At 40.4% G+C, this 22137-nt stretch overlaps 1 protein-coding gene across 5 annotated transcripts in view; it reads left to right on the forward strand.

Moving 5' to 3' along the window:
- Positions 1-22137, forward strand: part of INTS14 (integrator complex subunit 14) — a 38378-nt gene that overhangs the window by 6522 nt on the left and 9719 nt on the right. For 4 of the 5 annotated variants that reach the window (XM_017513012.2, XM_037732938.1, XM_037732939.1 and 1 more), the window contains 7 exons: positions 387-494; positions 6344-6499; positions 7287-7405; positions 8129-8271; positions 10507-10599; positions 13074-13218; positions 14890-15023. In XM_017513012.2, the coding sequence (XP_017368501.1) occupies positions 387-494; positions 6344-6499; positions 7287-7405; positions 8129-8271; positions 10507-10599; positions 13074-13218; positions 14890-15023 (898 nt within the window). The remainder of the gene's footprint in view (positions 1-386; positions 495-6343; positions 6500-7286; positions 7406-8128; positions 8272-10506; positions 10600-13073; positions 13219-14889; positions 15024-22137) is intronic. The other variant, XM_037732940.1, reaches the window with a different exon arrangement.

Genomic DNA, 22137 nt, shown 5'->3' on the forward strand with positions numbered 1-22137 from the left:
AAAAAAAAAAAAAAAAAAAAAAAAAAAAAAAAAAAAAATGCCTAGGATGGTATTTAGAGCATAGTTAATATTCAATAGATTTTGTTATTTTTATGATGTGTTTAAAAGTTCCTTTTAATTTTTTCCTTCAAGGTCCGCTTATAAAGATGTAAATTTGGTGGACTATTCACTCTTACCTGATAAGAGGATAGAATAAATGGAATTCTTTCGACTATTGTAGTTGATAAAGTCTGTTCTAGCATTTTTCTTTAAGAAGCTGTGCTTTGGTGCTCTGAGATGCATTAGTGTCCCCTGTGTAACATTCATATTTTGAACAGTTTATGTTGTTTTCTAATAACTAATTAAAACTAAAGAATAACTAGCAATTTTATCTTTTATTCAATAAGGAAGCACTAAGTAATATGGATGATTATGACAAAACCTGCTTGGAGTCTGCATTAGTTGGCGTTTGCAATATCGTTCAGCAAGAATGGGGTGGTGCAATTCCTTGCCAGGTAAAAATCAATTCTTTTTCATCGCCCTAAGTTAACAACATTAACCATTGAGGTGCTTCAGTTTTCTTCAGGCTCTGACACAGCATACATAGTAATTTCCACAAACTACATTTTACACTATTGGTATCTTCTTAATAGAAGGTACTAAATCAACGCTAAGTTATTCAGAAAGCAGCAAAATTATGCCTTAAGGAAAGCATCCTTCTAGTAAATTGACTTATTGCAAACTAGTACGGTTATATAAAACACAAAGGGCTCACAGTGGAATTTTAGAACTATACTCCCTGGAAGGGGTCATTATAATTTTGAGTGTTAAAATTGTAAACATCAGTATAATATAGCCTGTCTTCATTATCTCTATGCAATTATTCAGCAGACTTTTTTTTTGTTTTTGTTTTTGTTTTGTTTGTGGTTTTTGTTTTTTTTTGAGACAGTTTCTTACTTTGTTGTCCAGGCTAGCGTGCAGTAGAGCTGTCATGGCTCACTACAGCTTCAACTACACAGGCTCAGGTGATTTTCCCATGTCAGCCTCTTGAGTAGTAGAGAGTACAGGCAAATGCAATCACACCTGGCTAAATTTTTACATTTTTTGTAGAGATGGGGTTTTGTCATGTTGCCCTGGCTGGTCTCAAACTCTTGGGCTCAGGTGATCCACCCACCTCTTCTCCCAAAGTGCTGGGATTACAGGGGTGAGCCACTATGCCCAGCCTTATTCAGCAAACTTTTAACCATCTCATCTGAGTTATCTAAAAAGTGAGGAGTATAAAACATGAAATCTGACTGGGCGTGGTGGCTCACGCTTGTAACCTCAGCACTGTGGGAGGCTGAGGCAGGAGGATCACAAGGTCAAAAGATCAAGACCATCCTGGCCAACATGGTGAAACCCTGTCTCTACTAAAAATACAAAAATTAGCTATGCATGATTGTGTGCACCTGTAGTTCCAGCTACTCTGGAGGCTGAGCCGGGAGAATCACTTGAACCCAGGAAGCGGAGGTTGCAAGTGAGCTGTGATCGTGCCACTGCACTCCAGCCTGGCGACAGAGTGATACTCTAGTAAAAAAAAAAACAAAAAGAAATAACAAACCATAAAATCTGTTGCTGTTAGACTCCACAGTAGGCCACGTTAGCATCAAATCAGAGCAGAATAGTAGCAGAAAAAGACAACTGGAAATTTGCTCTATATATATACTTCTGAGAAATAGCATATTTTGAAGGACAAATGCAGAAACATTGTTAAAAGAAAAATCGTAATAGTCTACAACAGGAGTCTGCAAGCTTTTTTTATATTTTAGGCTTTGTAGGTGTCTGTGGCAACTACTCAACTCTGTTGTTACAGCATGAAAACAGCCATAGCTGTTTAGTAAATGAATGGGTAGGGCTGTGTTTAAATAAAACTTTATTTACAGAAACAGGGCCAAATTTAGCCTGTGGGCCATGTTTGCTGGACCCTGGTGTGTGACTTTTCCTTATGGAGTCAAACACAGGATTCCTCAGTTCAATACCATCACTAGTATTTATTTTTTAATAATTAAAAAAAAAAAGATTGTAGCCAGGCATGGTGGCTCGCATCTATAATCCTACCACTTTTTGAGGCCAAGGCAGGAGGATCACGTGAGCCCAGGAGTTCAAGCCAGCCTGGACAACATAGTGAGGCCCTGTCTTAAAAAAAAAAAAAAAAAAAAAAAAGGATTGTAGTTGCCTTGAAGACAAGCAGGAGGGAATCTGGGACGTGATGGAACTATTCTTTATCTTGTTTTGGGGGTGGTTACACAACTGAATACAGCTGTCAGAACTCATAGAACTGTATACTAAAAAGGGTGAATTTACTGCGTGTAAATTGTATCTCAATAAACTCACCTTTAGAAAACAACTAAAACACTTTTTTCTTATTGTGAAAACCACCCTGTTTTATAGAATGTAGTGGATACTTGCTAAAGAAGTCAATGAATGCCTTTCGATCAATTTCTTTTCAGAAATAAAAAAGTTTTTTATAGCATCTTCCCTTTTAGGCATTATCTATTTTGGTAAATCTGTGCATATAGAATGTCTTATTTCCTAACAATATAGTGAATCAATGAAGTTTTGTTGTATCTTCTGAACTGAAAGCTAGCAAGTAGCACAGTTTCATTTGCTATTTATTCTTTGGTTTTAGAGGAGAAACTCAAATTTTAAGAACCAGACCTTGTCCACCATGCAGACATTTGACTTTTATGATTTTCTTCTTTTGAATAAAGGAAGAATCTGAATTTGAGATGTACTATATGTAACCTGAGGGAAAGGGGCTGAGCCTGAATCCATCTCCACTAAAAATATAAAAATTAGCTGGGTGCAGTGGCGCATGCCTGTAATACCAGCTACTTGGGAGGCTGAGGCAGGAGAATCACTTGAACCCGGGAGGTGGAGGTTGTGGTGAGCTGAGATCACACCATTGCACTCCAGCCTTGGTAACAAGAGTGAAACTCCATCTCAAAAAAAACAAAACACAAAAAATTTTGTAGTAGAGATGGTGGTTAGTGATTATTGGTTTTTATAATCAGTTACTATAAAACAAACTGTTTAAATGTGAAATTTTTGGCCAGGCACTATGGCTCACCCCTGTAATCCTAGCACTTTGGGAGGCTGAGGTGGATGGATCACCTGAGGTCAGAAGTTAGAGACCAGCCTGGCCAACATAGTGAAACCCTATCTGTACTAAAAATATAAAAATTAGCCAGGCATGGTGGCCTGCACCTGTAATCCTAGCTACTCAGGAGGCTGAGGTAGGAGAATCGCTTGACCTGGGAAGTGGAGTTTGTAGTGAGCTGAGAACACACCATTGCACTCCAGCCTAGGCAACAGAGCGAGACTCCATCTCAAAAAAAAAAAAAAAAAGGAATTTTTTAAGCCAAGGTTTTGTTTTTTAATTATTATTTTTTTGAAACAGTCTTGCTCTGTCGCCCAGGCTGGAGTGCAGTGATGTGATTTCGGCTCACTGCAACCTGTGCCTCCTGGACTCTAGCAATTCTCATGCCTCAGCCACCTGAGTAGCTGGGACTACCGTAGTGTGCCACCACGCCCTACAGAAGTGCATCACCACGCCTGGCTAATTTTTGTATTTTCCGTAGACAGGGTTTTGCCATGTTTGTCAGGCTGGTCTTGAACTCCTGGTCTCAAGTGACCCACTGGCCTCGGCTTCCCAAAGTGCTGGGATTACAGCCGTCAGCCACCACACCCTGCCTCAACCAAGGTTTTAGACAGCTGTACTATGTCCTTATTATTCAGTAAAGCCTGTTTCATTTTGACATTACATGAAATATTTCATTATCATACAGCATCTTTAAAAGCTGGTGGAGGTAAATCATTATATAGCAATTGTTGGTACCAGAAAAGGAAATTGCCTTGTAGTGAATTGACTTATCATGTCAAAAGATGGCATCCTTCTAGGAAACCTCTCTTAAGCATTCTTGGGCTTTATCAATAAGTGACAATCTTGATATTTCACAAAGTGCCACCACCTAATACTGCCATAAGGCCTGTGCATGGTGGCTCACACCTGTAATCCCAAAACTTTGGGAGGCCAGGGTGGGTGGATCACAAGGTCAGAAGTTTGAGACCAGCCTAGCCAATATGGTGAAACCCTGTTTCTACTAAAAATACGAAAATTAGCTGGGTGTGGTGGCACGCACCTATAGTCCCAGCTGCTCAGGAGGCTGAGGCAGAATCGCTTAAACCTGATTAAAGTGGAGGTTGCAGTGAGCTGAGATCACAACACTGTACTCCAGCCTGGGCGACAGAGTGAGACTCCATCTCAAAAAAAAAAAAAAAGAATATTGTCTCAATGGCCTTTCATTATCAAGTTACTGGACTAGACTAGGAAGAGCGAAAATAATCCTCCCCTGGGATGCATGGGAAGTCTGTCTACCACAGGATCATTCTGAAGCAATGAAGGAAAGGAAAGTGATTTTGCAATTACTGTCCATTTTTGGTTTATTTTATTGGTTTTTCAAATTACAGGTAGATTAAGAATGCATTTTAGGCCTGGTGCGGTGACTCACGCTTGTAATCCCAGCACTTTGGGAGGCCAAGGCGGGTGGATCACAAGGTCAGGAGTTCAAGACCAGCCTGACCAACATGGTGAAACACTGTCTCTACTAAAAATACAAAAATTAGCCAGGAATGGTGGCATGCACCTGTAATCCCAGCTACCTGGGAGGCTGAGGCAGGAGAATCACTTGAACCCGGGAGGCAGAGGTTGTAGTGAGCCAAGATCGCAGCATTGCACTCCAGCCTGGGCGACAGAGTGGGATTCCCTCTGAAAAAAAAAAAAGAATGCATTTTAAATTTAAATATCTTTTATATTTCTGGTTAAACAGCCTTTATAAATACATATTTTAAGCAGGTGTCATTTTAGTTGACCAGGCATAGAGTTTATCATCTTTGAAAATAAAGTGGCAAAGTTCAGACTGCTGTGCTGGTACTTCTTAGGCACACATGTGAAATGAATTCTCGTTCCATTTTTGACATTGGTATGTTAGGTACCAACTCCTTATCTAAGAGATGGGGTTCTAATTTTTTGTTTTTGTTTTTGTTTTTATGAGGTGGAGTCTCACTCTGTCACCCAGGCTGAAGTGTAGTGGCACTATTTTGGTTCTCTGCAACCTCCGTCTCCTGGGTTCAAGCAGTTCTCCTGCCTCAGTCTCCCGAGTAGCTGGGATTACAGGCATGTGCCAGCACATCCAGCTAATTTTTTATTTATTTTTTTGTAGAGACAGGGTTTCACAATATTGGCCGGCTGGTCTCAAACTCCTTACCTTGTGATCTGCCTGCCTCGGCCTCCCAAAGTGCTGGGATTACAGGCATGAGCCACCGTGTCCAGCCTGGGGTTCTAGTTTTAATACAATTAAGTAAGAATTGGTTGTGAATGTTTTTGTCCTTTTTTAAGTGTTCAGAGGCAAGCTTTTAAAAAATATTGTACTAGATGAAATAGAGTAAAATGCATTGATCTTAAGTACACAGTTCACTGAGTTTTGACAAATGTATACACCTATATAACCACTACTACAATTCAGATATAGTGTTATTTACTCTGTAATGTAGAGTGGGGTTCTAGCACCCCACAAAATTTTCTCATGCCCTTTTTTGGGATTTTTTTTTGGGGGGGTTTGGGGGGGCTTATTTTGTTTTTTGAAACAGTCTCACTCTGTCACCCAGGCTGGAGTGCAGCGACACGCTCACTGCAGCCTTGACCTCCCAGGCTCAAGTGATCCTCCCACCTCAGCGTCCCAAATAGCTGGGCCTGCAGGCATGCACCACCATGCCCAGTTGATTTTTGTATTTTTTGTAGAGACAGGGTTTCACCATGTTGCCTAGGCTAGCCTTGAACTCCTGGCCTCAAGTGATCTCTTTGCCTTGGCCTCCCATAGTGCTAGGATTACACACATGAGCCACCACATCAGGCCTGTTGTTTTGTTTTGTTTTTTTTTGTAAAAAAAAGACAGAATCTGTGTTGCCTAGACTGGAGTGCAGTGATGTGACCATAGCTCACTGCAGCCTTGACCTCCCAGGCTCAAGTGATCCTCCCACCTCAGCCCCCCAACTTTCTGGGACCACAAGTGCATGCCGCCACTCTTAACTAATTTTTTTTTTAACTTTTTGTAGAGATGGGGTCTCCTTATATTGCCTGGACTGGTCTCGAACTTCTGGACTCAAGCAATCCTCCTGCCTTGGCCTCCCAAAGCACTGGGATTACAGGCTTGAGCCACCGTACCCCACCCTGGTGCCCCTTTCTAGCAGTGAAAACATTGCTAAATGGGACTGCTTTAAATAGGTAATTTAATGTACAACCTCCTCTCTCTCTTTTTACAAACAGGTTGTCCTGGTAACAGATGGCTGTCTTGGCATTGGTAGAGGGTCATTACGACATTCCCTAGCTACTCAAAATCAACGAAGTGAGAGCAACAGGTTTCCACTACCTTTTCCTTTCCCATCTAAGTTATATATCATGTGCATGGCAAATTTGGAGGAGGTAATAACTTACTAAGTTCTTTTTAGTTTGATTAGGCATATTTTACAACTTAGTTTATTTTTTAGTATATACCACTAGTGCTATATTGTGTATACTGTAGCATTGAACTCCACTGGTTTCATCTGAGGCTGGTCACTTTATTTGAAAAGATTCTGGCTCTAAAATGTTCTTCGAAATTTCAGAGTGTTGCCCCATCTGGGGACCATAGCTGGAGTTGTTATCCATCCTCCTGATGGGGGCATAAAGGGTCAAGGTGTTCTTTTTGGTGTTAGTCATTTCCCTTCTTTAAGAATTCTCATGTCTATTCCACCAGAAATGTTTACAGGAGTGTGCTTTGATTTTGGCAGAAGAATAAAGTAACATTATTCTGACATATGTTTTATTAAACACTTTACTTCTTGGTTTTCCCATTCATTTGGCAATGTGATTTAACCTTTCTTCCCCTCAGTTTTTCTCTCTGTAAAATGTAGATAATGATAGTTCTTGCCAAAAGATGTTAGAAACACTTTGGAGGGAAGATGCTGTGTAAATACTAACTGTGGTCGCCACTGAGAGTCTTTGCAAAACTACTTCTGAATGGCATAGCTCTACATGTCATTTTGTGTAACATTCCTCTTTGGTAACCTTGAGTCAAAATTGTTGTAGTTATTTTCCTCTCACATTGGCTGTTAAAAAAATCATCTCAGTTATTTGTTGCCTATGTTATAGTAATGGCCTTGACCTTGGTGTGCTGATGATAATCAGGCATTTTGTTACACTTTAAAGGGTCATCTGTTTTGCTTTATAGCTCCAGAGCACCGATTCCTTGGAATACCTTGAACGTCTCATAGATTTAAACAACGGTGAAGGGCAGATTTTTACTATTGATGGTCCCCTGTGCTTGAAGAATGTACAGTCTATGTTTGGGTGAGTATATGCTTAGAGCTCTTTTGCCTTCTTTACAATCCAGTATTATAATTTGACATCCAGAAAGACTATCTGTTTTACTGTTCCTAATTGTGTCATTTCATTTTCCCCCGAGTTGTACATTTTTCAGATAAAATGATTGGTAGTAATGGGTTTTTTGTTTTTTTTTTGAGACAGAGTCTTGTTCCATCTCCAGGTGCCAGGCTGGAGTGCAGTGGCATGATCTCTGCTCACTGCAACCTCCGCCTCCCAGGTTCAAGCAATTCTCTTGCCTCAGCCTCCCGAGTAGCTGGGACTACAGGCGTGCGCCACCACGCCCAGCTAATTTTTGTATTTTCAGTAGAGACAGGGTTTCACCATGTTGGCCAGGATGGTCTCAATCTGTTGCCCTCATGACCCGCCCACCTCGGCCTCCGAAAGTGCTGGGATTGCAGGTGTGAGTGACTGCGCCCGGCCAGTAATGGTTTTTTAAAGTAAATCTATACTGCCTGTAGATACTGACCTCCTTATAATGGCTCAGCAATTTCAAAGGTTAGTTAACTTGCTCTTGGGCTTTTCAGAATTGCAATTTCCTCACTCAAAATGTCAGACTTTGTTCTGTTTTACAGATGGTCAGATCTTAATTTTGGAACCAACTTGAAAAGAAAACAACCCTTGTGTCTTGAAATATGAATTTTATATGTATCGTATTACTCTTCCTGTAACTTAATTATCACATTCTAGAAAACTGATAGATCTGGCATATACACCTTTTCATGCTGTTCTCAAGTGTGGCCACCTAACTGCTGATGTACAAGTCTTCCCCAGGCCAGAACCTTTTGTTGTAGATGAAGAAATTGATCCTATTCCTAAAGTCATTAACACAGGTAACTTTTTAAAAAACTTCTCAGTTTCCCTGTTATCCTCACCTTTTCTGACTTGTGACTTTTACCCTCTTCTCGGTCTAGGAAGGTTGAAAATAAATATATATTGTGATACAGGTTGAGTATTCCTTATCCAAAATGCTTGGGACCAGAAGTGTTTCAGATTTCAGATTTTTTCAGGTTTTGGGATATTTGCATTTTACTTAGTGATTCAACATCTCTAATCTGAAAATCCAAAGTGCTCCAGTGAACATTTCCTTTGAGCTTCGTGTCAGCTTCATGTGTGTATAATAGTTGCGGATTGTGGAGCACTCTGGATTTCAGATTTTCAGATAAGGGATACCCAACCTGTACTAGGGTGCTGTTGTCATCAGCACTTTGGATTTGAAGATTCATTTTCTAAGGGGTGGCAGAATATTGGTCTTTTATGGTAAGGTCATCAGTTGATCTCCAATCCTAGTTAATTATAACCACAAATTATTAGAGTTGGAAATCATAGCCGTATTCACTAACATTGAAATCTTTGAGATAATTCTTAATAGAGATACTGAGATTAATTAGTATTATAATTAAGTCATATAAGAAGGGCTAGCTTCTGTACTTTGCAGTTTGACTCTTGCTGTGTGACCCTGGGAAGTCTTCCTCCAGTTATTATTGGGTAGTTAGGGAGAATCAACCAGATAGTCTTGGAGTTCTTGGATCTGATATAGTGTACTCTTCTAGCCCTGCTGCTTATATTATGACTTAATAAAAGTGATGTATCACAGCTTTTGCTTGGTTCATGTTGCTAGTACTGTGCTTAATTGAGATTGGCAAAGTGAAGAGTCAAAAATAGCAAGGAGCAGTGAGGAGGAGACTTGCCTCCTCTTGGTGGGTGGAATCCTTGAGTGTTAGGTACATGTTAAACCTCTTAGGGATGGATATTATCAGTGTTTCAGTCACCACTGCAGCCTTGATGTCGAGCACAGTACCTGACACTTAGTAGGGGCCCAATAGGTAATTGTTCAGTCAATAAATGATTAGAATTAAATGTGCAGTAAATGCACATTGTTTTGGGTATATGGATTTTTAAGGGGTTTTGGAATTAGGGGCTGTGAACAGCCACTTTTACTTTTTGTGCCTTTAGCTTCTGGCTATCTGGAAGCAAGGCATCCATCTCTTCTACTGTGACTAGACAACAGTATATTAAGCTGTACCAAAAGTCTTCTTGCCTTCATAACAGTTAGATTCCACTTCCTTTTCATCCTTTTTTGATAAGTAAATTTGAATAGGGCTTTTCTTTCCCATATAAACTCTTAGTGGAAGATCTTTCTTACAGATAAACTACCTTAAAATATGTAGACCTTTCTCTATTCAAATGAAAAATATCTAGTTGCTTATACTAATGCATTTACTATTCAGCTAAGGGAAGTAAGGACAGCAAATCTCCAGAAAAACACACTTCCTAATGTATTAGAAATATAAGGTACTCACCATGATTCTGATTTTTAAAAATTCTTTTGAAAATATGGGTATTAACCTAGAATAAAGACTGAAAAGCACATTAGTAAAATATTAAGATGTTTCCTTTGATTATGAGTGAGTGACTTTTTCTTTATAATTTTTATTTATAAGTCTATATTTTTTGTCTATATTATTTATATTATCAAAATTTTTATGTTCTTTTGGTTACAACATTTATTTTTATTTATTTTAGGTTTTCAACAAATACTTTTGGTCTTTAATACAGCTTCTGTAAAGCAGAGAAGTCATTGTCATATTTAGACTGCTTACCCTAGTTTTGTAAAAATACAGTTTTTTCTCAGAGAGATGTTAATACAAGAGCTTTATTCTTCAAAGGCTGATTATAGTTGCTGTGGAAGTGTTTGACTCTGATGCCCCCTAGTGACCTGAACATCCCTGACTATACAGAGGGATTTGACCTTTCAGATTTTTGCCTTGGCTGGGATCCCAGCCTTATAAAAATAAAGTTTAGTTGATTTTGTCATATAACTTAAATTCATTAAATAAATGACAGTTATCATTATTTCCTGATCAACTTAAAATGCAAATTATTAGATGACTCCATAGACAAATCTAATAACTTTCCCAGTCATATTTGAAACCCCAACCTAAACAGTACATTTGTGAAATTTAGTACAGAAAATAATGTACTTTTCCATAGAATGAAAAATCCGAATCATGGTGAGTACCTTATATTTCTAATACATTAATTCTATGTTGATTTCTTCCTTTCAGATTTGGAAATAGTGGGATTTATTGATATAGCTGATATTTCAAGTCCCCCAGTTCTGTCCAGACATCTGGTCTTACCGATAGCACTTAACAAAGGTGAGTTCTCTTCCTATTCCAGTGACACATAGGAAGCATCTTATTAACTAAAATTATTCTTAAATCTTAGATAGTAGGATAGCCCATTTTGCAGAATTTAGGGGAAAGGAATAGTTGCAGATTTGGATTTTAGAAAATGGAATGTTGGCTAATATATCAGAAAAGTAATTCTACTGCAGCCGGGCACGGTGGCTCACGCGTGTAATCCCATCACTTTGGGAGGCCCAGGTGGGCAGATCACTTGAGGTCAGGAGATCGAGACCACCCTGGCCAACATGGTGAAACCCCATCTCTACTAAAAATACAAAAGTTAGCCAGGTGTGGTGGTACACATCTGTAGTCCCAGCTACTCGGGAGGCTGAAGCAGGAGAATTGCTTGAACTCGAGAGGCAGAGGTTGCAGTGAGCTGAGATCGCGCCCCTGCACTCCAGCCTGGCTATAGAGCGAGACTCCATCTCAAAAGAGAAAAAAATGTAATTCTGCTTTACATAGTAGAAAACATTTTGACACATATCTACTGTGTGTTGGTTTGTGAATTTACAGTGGAGGTCTTCTTTAGAGATGAAAATGCTTAGTCCCTCATCCAGGGCTCTGCCTTTCCTAGTAGAACATGCCAAGAAAGCCTAAGTAATTATCAGAAGGTTACTTGATAAATGTGCAAGTTAAATACAGCTTTATACAGGGAAGAAGTACATCTGTTCTTTGTTCTACTAGTGCCCAGCACATAGTAGATACTCAGTAAATATTGTTGAATGAAAGAGTGAATCCAAGTGCTTGTGAATCCTCATTACTACAGCATATATCTCCAGGAACTATAAAGTCAACTTCCCAAATTCAGCATCTCTCTGGAGAATACTAGTCTGTAGCTCTTTAAAATTCTCTTTTTCAAGGGAGGCACTGTGTTGTGGTGGGTGTAGAGCAGGAGCTCTCGTCCCTGATTGGCTACAGGTTCAAATCCCAGTTCTGCTACCCAGTTCAGATTACCTTTTTCTCTGTTTTAGGCTGACCATCCACTTTATATTTGTCAACTTCCCTGAGAATTGTATGTAGTCAGGCAGGTTTTCACATGCTAGGTAATGACCACATTCCATTTATCCCCAGGTTATCTCAGTTGGACTATTGGCTATTGCATAACCACTCAATCACACGTTCACAGACAGAATCTTGGTATATACCCACGGATGGCTTTATAATCACTGTGTTGATAATTTATTATTCTCAGAGAACAGCCAGATTTCCCTTATTTTTAAGGCCCTGGGGAATTCTGCATGCAGTATAGTTGCCAAGAAAGAAATTGAGCAGGCCAGGCATGGTGGCTTACACCTGTAATCCCAGTACTTTGGGAGGCCAGGGCGGATGGATCACGAGGTCAGGAGTTCAAGACCAGTCTGGCCAAGATGGCAAAACCCCGTCTCTAATAAAAATACAAAAATTAGTTGGGCATGGTGGCAGGTACCTATAATCGCAGCTACTCAGGAGGCTGAGGCAGAGATAGCTTGAACTCGGGAGGCAGAGGTTGCAGTGAGCTGAGATTGCACCACTGCACTCCCGCCTGGGCAACAGAGCAAGATTCTGTCTCAAAAAAAGAAAAAAGGAAAGAAAGAAATTGAACAAAATAAAGCATTTATTTAGGGGAATATAGAAAAGAAAAATATGGGAAGGCAGAATAGGGCCATGTTATAAGGGCTGTTGAAATGTCTAGCTAAACTGGACAAATTCTTCCTGTTGAATTAGAAAGTCTTTGAACAAAACAGAGCAGACAGATATTTTCAGAGAGAAGTTAATTTTAGGAAGATTCATCTGTCAGCAGAGTGTGAGAGAATCTGGAGAATCCAGTCAAGAAGCTTATAGAGTAATCATTGTTTACCTTTGGGGACTCATGCCTGTGCTGCCCTAAGGCTGTTGGTTACGAATGCCTTTGACATCTCTGTATCTAATTCTGTTGAAATGGGTGCCTGAAATTTGCAGTTAGCATCTAACTTAACATCCTAGTGGAACTGCGGAAAATGGATTTTTGTGTATGTAGCAGCTTTACTGAGATAAAATTCACATACCATATACTTCACTCATTTAAAGTGGTTTTTAGTATATTTGCAGAGTTGTATAACCATCACCACAATCAATTTGAGAACTTTTTTATAACCCCAAAAAGAAACCCCGCACCCTTTAACTATCAACTCCCAGACCTCTCCCCCATTTCCCCTACCTCAAATAACTACTAATATCCTTTCTCTATATATAGATTTGCCTACTCTGGATATTTTATATAAATGGAATTCATATAATGTGTGGAAACAGACTTTTATGTAGACACTGGAAAACTGGAATGAGTTTTCTGGGTCATCATATTGTTATAATATTCCCTTAGAACTCTATACACTATCCCTTCAAGGCTAGAAACATCCAAGAGTATAAATTGGGGTTTGGGGTTTTTAGCTAATTTCAGTCTAACCTGTTTTCTCTTTTTTTCGCAGAAGGTGATGAGGTGGGTACTGGCATCACTGATGACAATGAAGATGAAAATTCAGCCAATCAGATTGCCGGCAAAATACCCAACTTCTGTGTCCTGCTCCATGGTAGTCTGAAAGTAGAAGGAATGGTAGCGATTGTTCAATTAGGGTAGGAAACTTTGTCTACATTTGGTTGAATGAAAGGGAAAATCATTTTACAAAGTGAAGTATTTTGGAGACGTCTCTGAAAGAAATAGAAAGGTCCTTATCACCGTTTTCCTTTTCCTGACTCATTCTTCCTACCTGCTATTACATTCTTTTTTTCTTTCGAGACAAGGTCTTACTCTGTCCCCCAGGCTGGGGTACAGTGGCATGATCCTGGCTCACTGCAGCTTCAACCTCCCAGGCTCAAGCAATCCTCCCATCTCAGGCTTCCAAGTAGCCGGCACCCAGGTGTGCACCACATGCCTGGCTAATTTTTTTTTTTTAATTTATAGGAGTGGGGTCTCACTGTGTTGCCCAGGCTGGTCTTGAACTCCTGGGCTCAAGGATCCTTCTACCTTGGCCTCCAGAAATGCTAGGATCATGGGCGTTGAGCCACAGTGCCCGGCTGCTATTACCTTCTAATCTATTTTTTAATTCATCCCCTAGAATAAGTGTGGAGTGAGCCTTTTATTATGTTACCTTTATATCCTTTCTCAATTTTCCTCTTTTAAAATCCTATCTAGGATACCTGGGTTCTGGTTATAGCAATGCTACGAACTTGCTTTAGAATCGTAGGCAGGATTCATAGGCTCCTCATCTATAAAATGAGGGGATAGAACTAAATGGGAAAAAAAAGATGCTGATAACATTGAGCATTTTATTATGTGCCAGGCACTCCTCTAGGTACTTTACATATGTTAGCGCGTTTAATCCCTCATCACAACACTGTATGGGAGGTACCAGCATTATCCCTGTTTTATAGATGAGGAGACTGAGGCTTAGAGAGGTCGTGGAACTTCCTGAAGGTCACACAGCTCGTAATGAAAGAGCCATGGTTCTTACCCATGCATTCTGACTCCAGAGCCTACTCATAATTATTCTGCTGTGTTCCTTCCCTGTGAGGAAATCCTGCATAGCTTTTACGTTTTCTGAAGTCACAAAATCTGCAAAACCATCTATACCTTTCTGTAACACCTATTGTTAGAAAAGAGGAGGTCACTGATTATCTTTTGGCTGCCACCTGGGGTTGACTGGTATAGATCAAGAGGTTAGGATTAATCAGAGGAAGCATGGCTCCATTTCTGCTACAGTTAAAATTAGCTGGTCCAAAAAGGAATGCAGTTCTTATTAGGTATTAGTCTGCTATAGTTCGTGGCACCCAAACTACTTGTACTGGTCTGAATATGAGAATCATCTGGGACCCTTTGAGAAGCTGGGACAGGGCCTCTCTTATAGCACAGGGTGATAGCCTTGTGCCTGTGGTAGAAGGGCTTCTCTTGGTACTGTGTGAGTGACACAGTGAGGGAGCTGACAGGACCTATAGGTCACAGCCTTTACCCCTCCTCATCACCTCTCCAGCTGCTTGCTGCCCTTTGTGGTTTACTTTTTCTTTTTCTAGGCTGCTTTTGATTTCCATATCCACATAATTTTACCTGAATAATGTCCCAGAAAAATGGAAATATTAGAGGACAGTGGTATGCATTTTCAGGTTTAGGATTTGGCTTTGGTAAAAATAATGTGCCTGATTTCAACGCTGAAGCCTGTGTCTCTCAAGAGAAAAATACAGGCTAGACTTATTTAACTTAACCGTCTCAGACTTGATGTTCTTCTGATCATCCATCTTCTCTCCATCTAGTCCTGAATGGCATGGAATGCTCTACTCCCAAGCTGACAGCAAGAAGAAATCAAACCTCATGATGTCTCTCTTTGAGCCTGGCCCAGAACCTCTCCCATGGCTAGGGAAAATGGCACAGTTGGGTCCTATTTCAGGTATAATCCAGATCAGATTTTACTTACCTTGACTTTGTTTTCATTCTGCTGTTCTCGATATCTCTGACTGTGCAGTCAGGGAACTGACTGATCTCCCCTACCGGCACGCCCTGGTCTCGGATGGTGCTGAATAAGTACACGAAAAACTTGAAGAGAGTTTGATGTTGGAACTCCTAAATTTTACAGCTCAGGAGAAATCAACATTTAGATTGCTTTAAGTAAATACAAACTCTTTTAATGGCTTAGACTGAAAAACTAATCTCCATAATATTTTTTCTTGGTGTACTATATTCAACTCAAATAATTTTCTGTCATTCCTAGATGATGTAATCCTTCCTTCTTCCTGAAACTGTTTTTCTGTAGCTTTCCTGACACTGCTTCTGGTACCTATTTGAGTTCATCTTTGGCAGACTTTTCTTTCTCCTTCATTTTGTCTTTTCTTCCTCTTGCCTCATGGTTTCCAACACATTGTTCTTTGCCTTCTTCTCTTTGGTTATTCTTCTCCCTTGTTTATTTCATCAGCTGCAATAGCTTCACACTTCCCAAATCTGTAACTCTAGTCTCACCTGAGCTCTCCCTGAAATTTGCATATCATATTTTCAGTTCCTAGTTGGATCTCTCCACCTGGATATTCTGCCACAGCCTCAAGCTCAGCTGTTTGTTACAGACCTATTTTCCCCCACCCCCTTCTCCTCAAACTATTTCTTCTTCTGATTTTCCTCCTCCTTTTGATGAAGGCATTTGTGCCAGTAGCTGCTGAGCTTCCAACTGTAGAGTCACCTTTGACTCATTTGGGCCCATTTCAATTTCAGGAACATCTATCAAGCAACCTGTTCTGTGCCAGGCCTAAGGGATAAAGGAGCTAGCTAGAGTTGCTGAAAGTCTAGTGGGCACAGACTGGCACAAATCAGAGTTAGGCTGGAGGAGGTGATGATGAGCTCTGCCTGGAGGACTCTGGAGAATCTTCACAGAGGAGAGATATCCTAGTTGTGTTTTGAAGAAAAGGAGGAACTTGCTGAGCTGATGAAGGAAGAAAGGGCACCCTGGGCAAGCAGAACACCTACAGAAAGAAAAGGAACTGCAGCACAAAATGTGAGAGTGGGTATGGGAGGAGCAGATTGGAGATTGGTAGTAGCTAGAGTGGAGCAGGCCTTGTCTGTGATGTGAAGAACCAGGAATTTATCTTGCAGATACTAGGAAGCCGAAGAGTAGTCATGTGATCAGATTCTTCTGGCTACAGTGAGAACAAGGGGGTACCAGTAAGGAAACTGTATTTTAAGGGTTGGTGCCTAGGGGCAGCACCTAAAATATATTTCCTTACTGATATCCCCTTGTTCTCACTGCCCTTAAGATACTTAGGGCAGTTGTACAATATGGCCGTAATTCAACTGAAAAATAAGAAATTTGTATTTAGAAAGATATCTCTGTGGAGTGTGGATTTGAAAAGGCAAGGACCTGTGGCTAAAAGTTACTGTGTTAGTCCTGGAAATATGAAGATGAGAGCCAGACCATGGCAATAGCTGGGGGTAAAAGATATTTAGGAAATATAACGTTTGGATGTGAAAATAAAGGAGAGGGAAGTGTTAGGAATGATCCCAGGTTTCCGACCTGGGCTGCGGGGTGAAAGGCAGTACTATTAGTTGAAATAAATAATACAGAAAGAAGAGTACATTTGGGAAGAACACATTTTGTTTACGTTGAGTTTGTGCCTATGAGATGTAGGTGGAGGTGCCTAGAGACAATTCCGTAGGAGTCTGAAGTTTAGGAGAGAGGGCAGAGTTGGAGAAAAAGTTTTTGGTTGTAAGCCTATCACAAATAGTTAAATGGTGAGAATGAGGGAGATTGCTCAGGTCAGTGGTTCACAAATTTGAGTTTTTGTGTACAAAAATAAACTTGGGATAAATACCACACATTCGCACCCATATATGGAAGCTAAAAAAAAAATGAGTTCATGGAAGTAGAGAGCAGAATGTAGAATCATGGTCATTAGAGTTTGGGAAGGGTATTGAGAAGAGGAGAACAGGGAGGGAGAACAAAGTTACAGCTATTAGGGAGGAATAAATTCAGTGCTCTATAGCATTGTAGGGTGAGTATTGCTCATAATAACTTAGTGTATATTTTCAAAAAGTTAGAAGAGAGGATTTCGAATATTCAGAACACAAAGAAATGATAAATATTCAGCCAGGCATGGTGGCTCATGCCTGTAATCCCAGTACTTTGGGAGGCCAAGGCAGGTGGATCACTTGAGTCCAGGAGTTTGAGAACAGTCCGGTCAACGTGGTGAAACCCTATCTCTACCAAAAATACAAAAATTAGCCAGGTATGGTGGTATGTACCTGTGGTTCCAGCTACTCAGGGAGCTGAGGCGGAAGGATCACTCGAGCCTAGGAAGCAGAAGCTGCAGCGAGCCCTGATTACACCACTGCACTCCAACCTGGGCAACAGAGCAAGATCCGGTCTTAAAAAAAAAAAAAATCACGCCTGTAATCCCAGCACTTTGGGAGGCCGAGGTGGGCAGATCACCTGAGGTCGGGAGTTCGAGACAGCCTGATCAACATGGAAAAACCCCGTCTCTACTAAAAATACAAAATTAGTCGGGTGTGGTGGTGCACGCCTGTAATCCCAGCTACTCGGGAGGCTGAGGCAGGGGAATCGCTTGAACCAGAGAGGTAGAGATTGCAGTGAGCTGAGATCACGCCATTGTACTCCAGCCTGGGCAACGAGAGCCAAACTCCATCTCAAAAATAATAATAATAACTATATTATTCAAAGGTGATGGATATACCAGTTACCTTGATTTCATCATTACACATTGTGTACATATATGGAAACGTCAATCCGTATCCCATAGATATGTATTAGCTACTGTGTGTCCACTAAAAATAAAAGGAAAAATAAATATGGAGAACTTGTTTAGACAGTTCATTTCCTACATGCCACCTATAGAGATTCTGATGCAGCAGGTCTGGATTCAGGCCCAGGAACTTGCAGGGTGTTTTTTTCTTTTTATTTTATTAAAAAAAATTTTTTTTTTCTTTCTTTCTTTTAACAGTGAAATGAACATTATTTGTGCAAGTTTTGCGGGGTTTTCTTTTGTTTTTTTTGTTTGTTTGTTTGTTTTTTGAGACAGGGTCTTGCTTCGTTGCCAGGTGCCGGGCTAGAGAGCAGTGGCGTGGTCTCAGCTCACTGCAACCTCCACCTCCCCGGTTCAAGCAATTCTACCGCCTCAGCCTCCCGAGTAGCTGGGACTGCAGGTGCGTGCCACCATGCCCAGCTAATTTTTGTATTTTTTAGTAGAGAGGGGGTTTCACCATGTTGGCCAGGATGGTTTCGATCTCTTGACCTCGTGATCCGCCCGCCTCGGCCTCCCAAAGTGCTGGGATTATAGGCATGGAACTTGCAGTTTTAATATTACCCAGGTGATTAGAATCCAGGTGATCCATGACCACACTTTAAGAAGAAAGTACAGGCATGTACTGCCTGATGACATTTCGGTCAACAGTGGACCACATTTATTACAGTGGTCCTATAAAATTATAATGCATGATTTTTACTGTGCCTTTTCTATATTTAGATGCTTTAGATACACAAATACTTGCCATCATGTTACAATTGCCTTTAGTATTCACTACAGTGACATGCTTTATGGGTTTGTAGCCTAGGAGCCATAGGCTATACCATCTAGCCTAGGTATGTAGAAGGCTAACCCTATTACATAGGTTTCTGTATTACACTCTATGTGGTGTTTGCATACAACAAAACTGCCTAACAATGCATTTCTCAGAACATATCTTCGTCATTAGGCGACACATGACTGTGTATATTAAGGAAAAAATATACAACCACCAAACCCCTGGAAAGCATCAGCTACTGGGGGAGCAGCGGAAAGGGTGCTGGTGAAGGAAAATGAGAAGGAAAAGGCAGCTGAAAGAGGAAAAGTAGAAGAGAGAGATATCACAGAAACCAAGAGTGAAGATTCCGGAAGAAGTAGTACCCTGCCGTGTCTCATACACACATACATGTCAGTTAATGCCTGAAGAATGCCCTTTGCCATTGAGACGTAGAGATTTTATCTGAATATAGGCCTTAGAAGCTAGACTGAGGCTTGGCATGTTTTTTCAGTAAAGGGGCTGGTAGTAGATATTTGTGACTTAGCAAGCCATGTAGTCCCTCTGCTGTTGTAGCACAAAAGCAGCCATAGACAACATGCAAACAAATGGAAGTGACTGCGTTCCAGTAAATTTTATCTAGGGACACTGAAAATTTAATTTGATGTAATATTCAGATGTCATGAGATATTATTATTTTAACATTTTTCCCTAACCATTAAAAAATATTTTTAAAATTCTCAACTCAAAAACAAGTAACAGGTCATATTTTGCTAATCCTTGAGCTAGGATTTAAAGCTTATACAGGGACAAGAGATGTAATGACTTTGGTTCAAAATAAGATAAAAAACTGAAATCTCTGAATAAATCTGAGAATGTGTAAGGTCTGTTCCTTCAGTGAGAGGATAACAAGAAAAACTCTACCTGTTGTTTCTACCTGATTTTCTAGAGATCGAGAAATTTAAAAATTCCCTATGAACAGTTAAAGCCCAAGTCCTGCATCATGCAAATTGATGCTACCTGTGTCTGATGTGGGGAGTACAAAACCAAAAAATGCAAAAACTTGTTTTGAGCCAGTAAGACCCATGGTGTGTCCTCCAGAAGTTATTGTAATATATTGGCTCTGTAGGAATACCTCTGCAACCCAGGGCAGAAGGGCTTCCACAGAAAAAGCAAATCCCCACTGAGGATGAATGCATGGTTTGTGAGGAAATTGCTTCTTTTGAAGGAAGGCTAACAGGAAAATTAGCAGTTCAAGAACTTAATGTGAAAGAGACTACAGAATGACTGTTTTAAATGATTAAAAAGTTTTAAGAGGAACAGAAATCAAGAGGAAAAAAAGGGACACTATGAATCAAAAGCGATTTGAGGCCGAGCACGGTGGTTCACGCCTATAATCCTCTGGGAGGCTGAGGCGGCAGATCACTTGAGCTCGGGAGTTCAAGACCAGCCTGGCAACATAGTGAGACTCTGTCTTTATAAGAAATAAAAATAATTTTAAAATAATTTTTAAAAGTTATTTGAGCTTGACACGTATTGGTGGCTTTCAGAGCAGATTCAATGTGGATGGTCAGCCAGGAGACAGGCTGACCAGAATTAGAGATGAGGAAATGAAGAGGGAGAAATAGGGCAGTAAATGGAGGCGACAGGGCAGAGCAAGTTGTGCGTGTGTGTGTGGAGTGGAGATCCCTCACCTCCTTCATCCCTATAGCATTCCTACATTTATTCTGCCTTTCATTCTCATTGCTCTTGGGCTTGTTTGGCTTTCTTTACCTTTCACTTAGACCAGAAGTCAACTACAACCCACAGACTAAACTGGCTCATTGCCTGTTTTTGTAAATGCTTATTGGAACCTCATTCATTTACATTTTATCTATGGTCACTTTTCTGCTACAACAGCAGAATTCAGTATGACAAAAACCATATGACCCATGAAATATGAAACATTTGCTGTGTGGCCCTTGCAGAAAAAGTTTGCCAACCTCTGACTAGACTATTGTGATGGTTTTCACCAAAGATACCGATCTATAATCTAAGATAGTAGTAGCATTCAAACTCCTTTCTGATCTGGCTTCCCATGTAGCATCACTTGGCTTGTTACCATTGTTCTTAATTCCAGTTGAACTGCTGTTCACTTTGCCTTCTGTTCATGTTGTTCTTTCCTCCCTCTGGGTCTGTTCCGCTTTTCAATGTGGGTAATGATAGATAATATTATACTGAACTTAACTTTGTGCCAGTCACTGTGCTAGACATAATGAGTGTACCATCTCATTTAACTTTCACAGCAATCTTGGGATTGGAATTATGATAACAAATAATAGTTAATAATAAAACCTACCTCAGAGCATTGTTAGGAGAATTTACTGAGGGAAGGTATATAAAATGCTGGGTACACAGTATATGTAAATACTGCCGTTTTTGTGTGTGTGTGTTTTTTTTTTTTTTTTCAAAGCAAAACATGCAAAATGGCACTGTTATTTGTACCAATCCCTCCTCTCAATTCTGTTCCTAGAGACAACCACTTTTTTTTTTCCTTTGTTTTTCTTTTGGAGACTGGGTCTCACTCTGTTGCCCAGGCCGGAGTGCAGTGGCACAGTCTCTGCTCACTGCAACCTCTACCTCCCAGGTTCAAGCGCTTCTCCTGCCTCAGCCTTTCTAGCAGCTGTGACTACAGGCGCAAGTTACCACACCTGGCTGCTTTTTGTATCTTTAGTAGAGATGGGGTTTCACCATATTGTTGGCCAGGCTGGTCTCAAACTCCTGACCTCAAGTGATCTTCCCACCTCGGCCTCCCAAAATGCTGGAATTACAGGTGTGAGCCATTGTGCCCAGCCTCCCATTTTATATTTATTTTTTAAGACAGGGTCTTACTCTGTCACCCAGGCTAGAGTGCAGTGCACAGTCTCGGCTCACTGCAGCCTTGATCTCTCAAGGGGATGACGCTAAGATCCTCTTACCTCAGCCTCCCATGTGGCTGGGACCACAGGTGCATGCCACCATATCTGGCTAATTTTTTTGATTTTTTTATAGAGACAAGGTCTCACTATGTTGCTGAAGCTGGTCTCAAGCTCCTAGACTCAAGCAGTCCTCCACCTTAGCCTCCCAAACTGTTGGTATTACAGGCGTGAGCCACCACACCCAGTTCTTTCCCCCCATTTTAGATGCCATTTTTTGACTTTTAAAGGATAAATGTTTAGCTCTCTTACCACCACCATCTCCCACCCACTTAAACAAGAAGCACATTCTCCCTCCTTCTGTCCTCCCAATATAGTTATAATGTTCTTTTTGGTTAAATCAGTATTCGGTCCTTGTTAGATGATGTAAATGTTATTTACAACTAAGCTATGTGGTATACCAATTTACATTTCCTTTGTTTTGCAACTTTTGGTCCCCTAGCTCAGCCCAATTATTTTTTTTTCTTTGCTTGTTTTCTATATAACTGACTAATTCCTCCCTAAGTAAAATACATTCCTTAGGTATTTTATCAGTTTCCTTTTTTTTTTTTT

Source organism: Cebus imitator, unplaced genomic scaffold (genome assembly GCF_001604975.1).
Source record: "Cebus imitator isolate Cc_AM_T3 unplaced genomic scaffold, Cebus_imitator-1.0 Scaffold485, whole genome shotgun sequence".
Lineage (NCBI taxonomy): Eukaryota > Metazoa > Chordata > Mammalia > Primates > Cebidae > Cebus > Cebus imitator.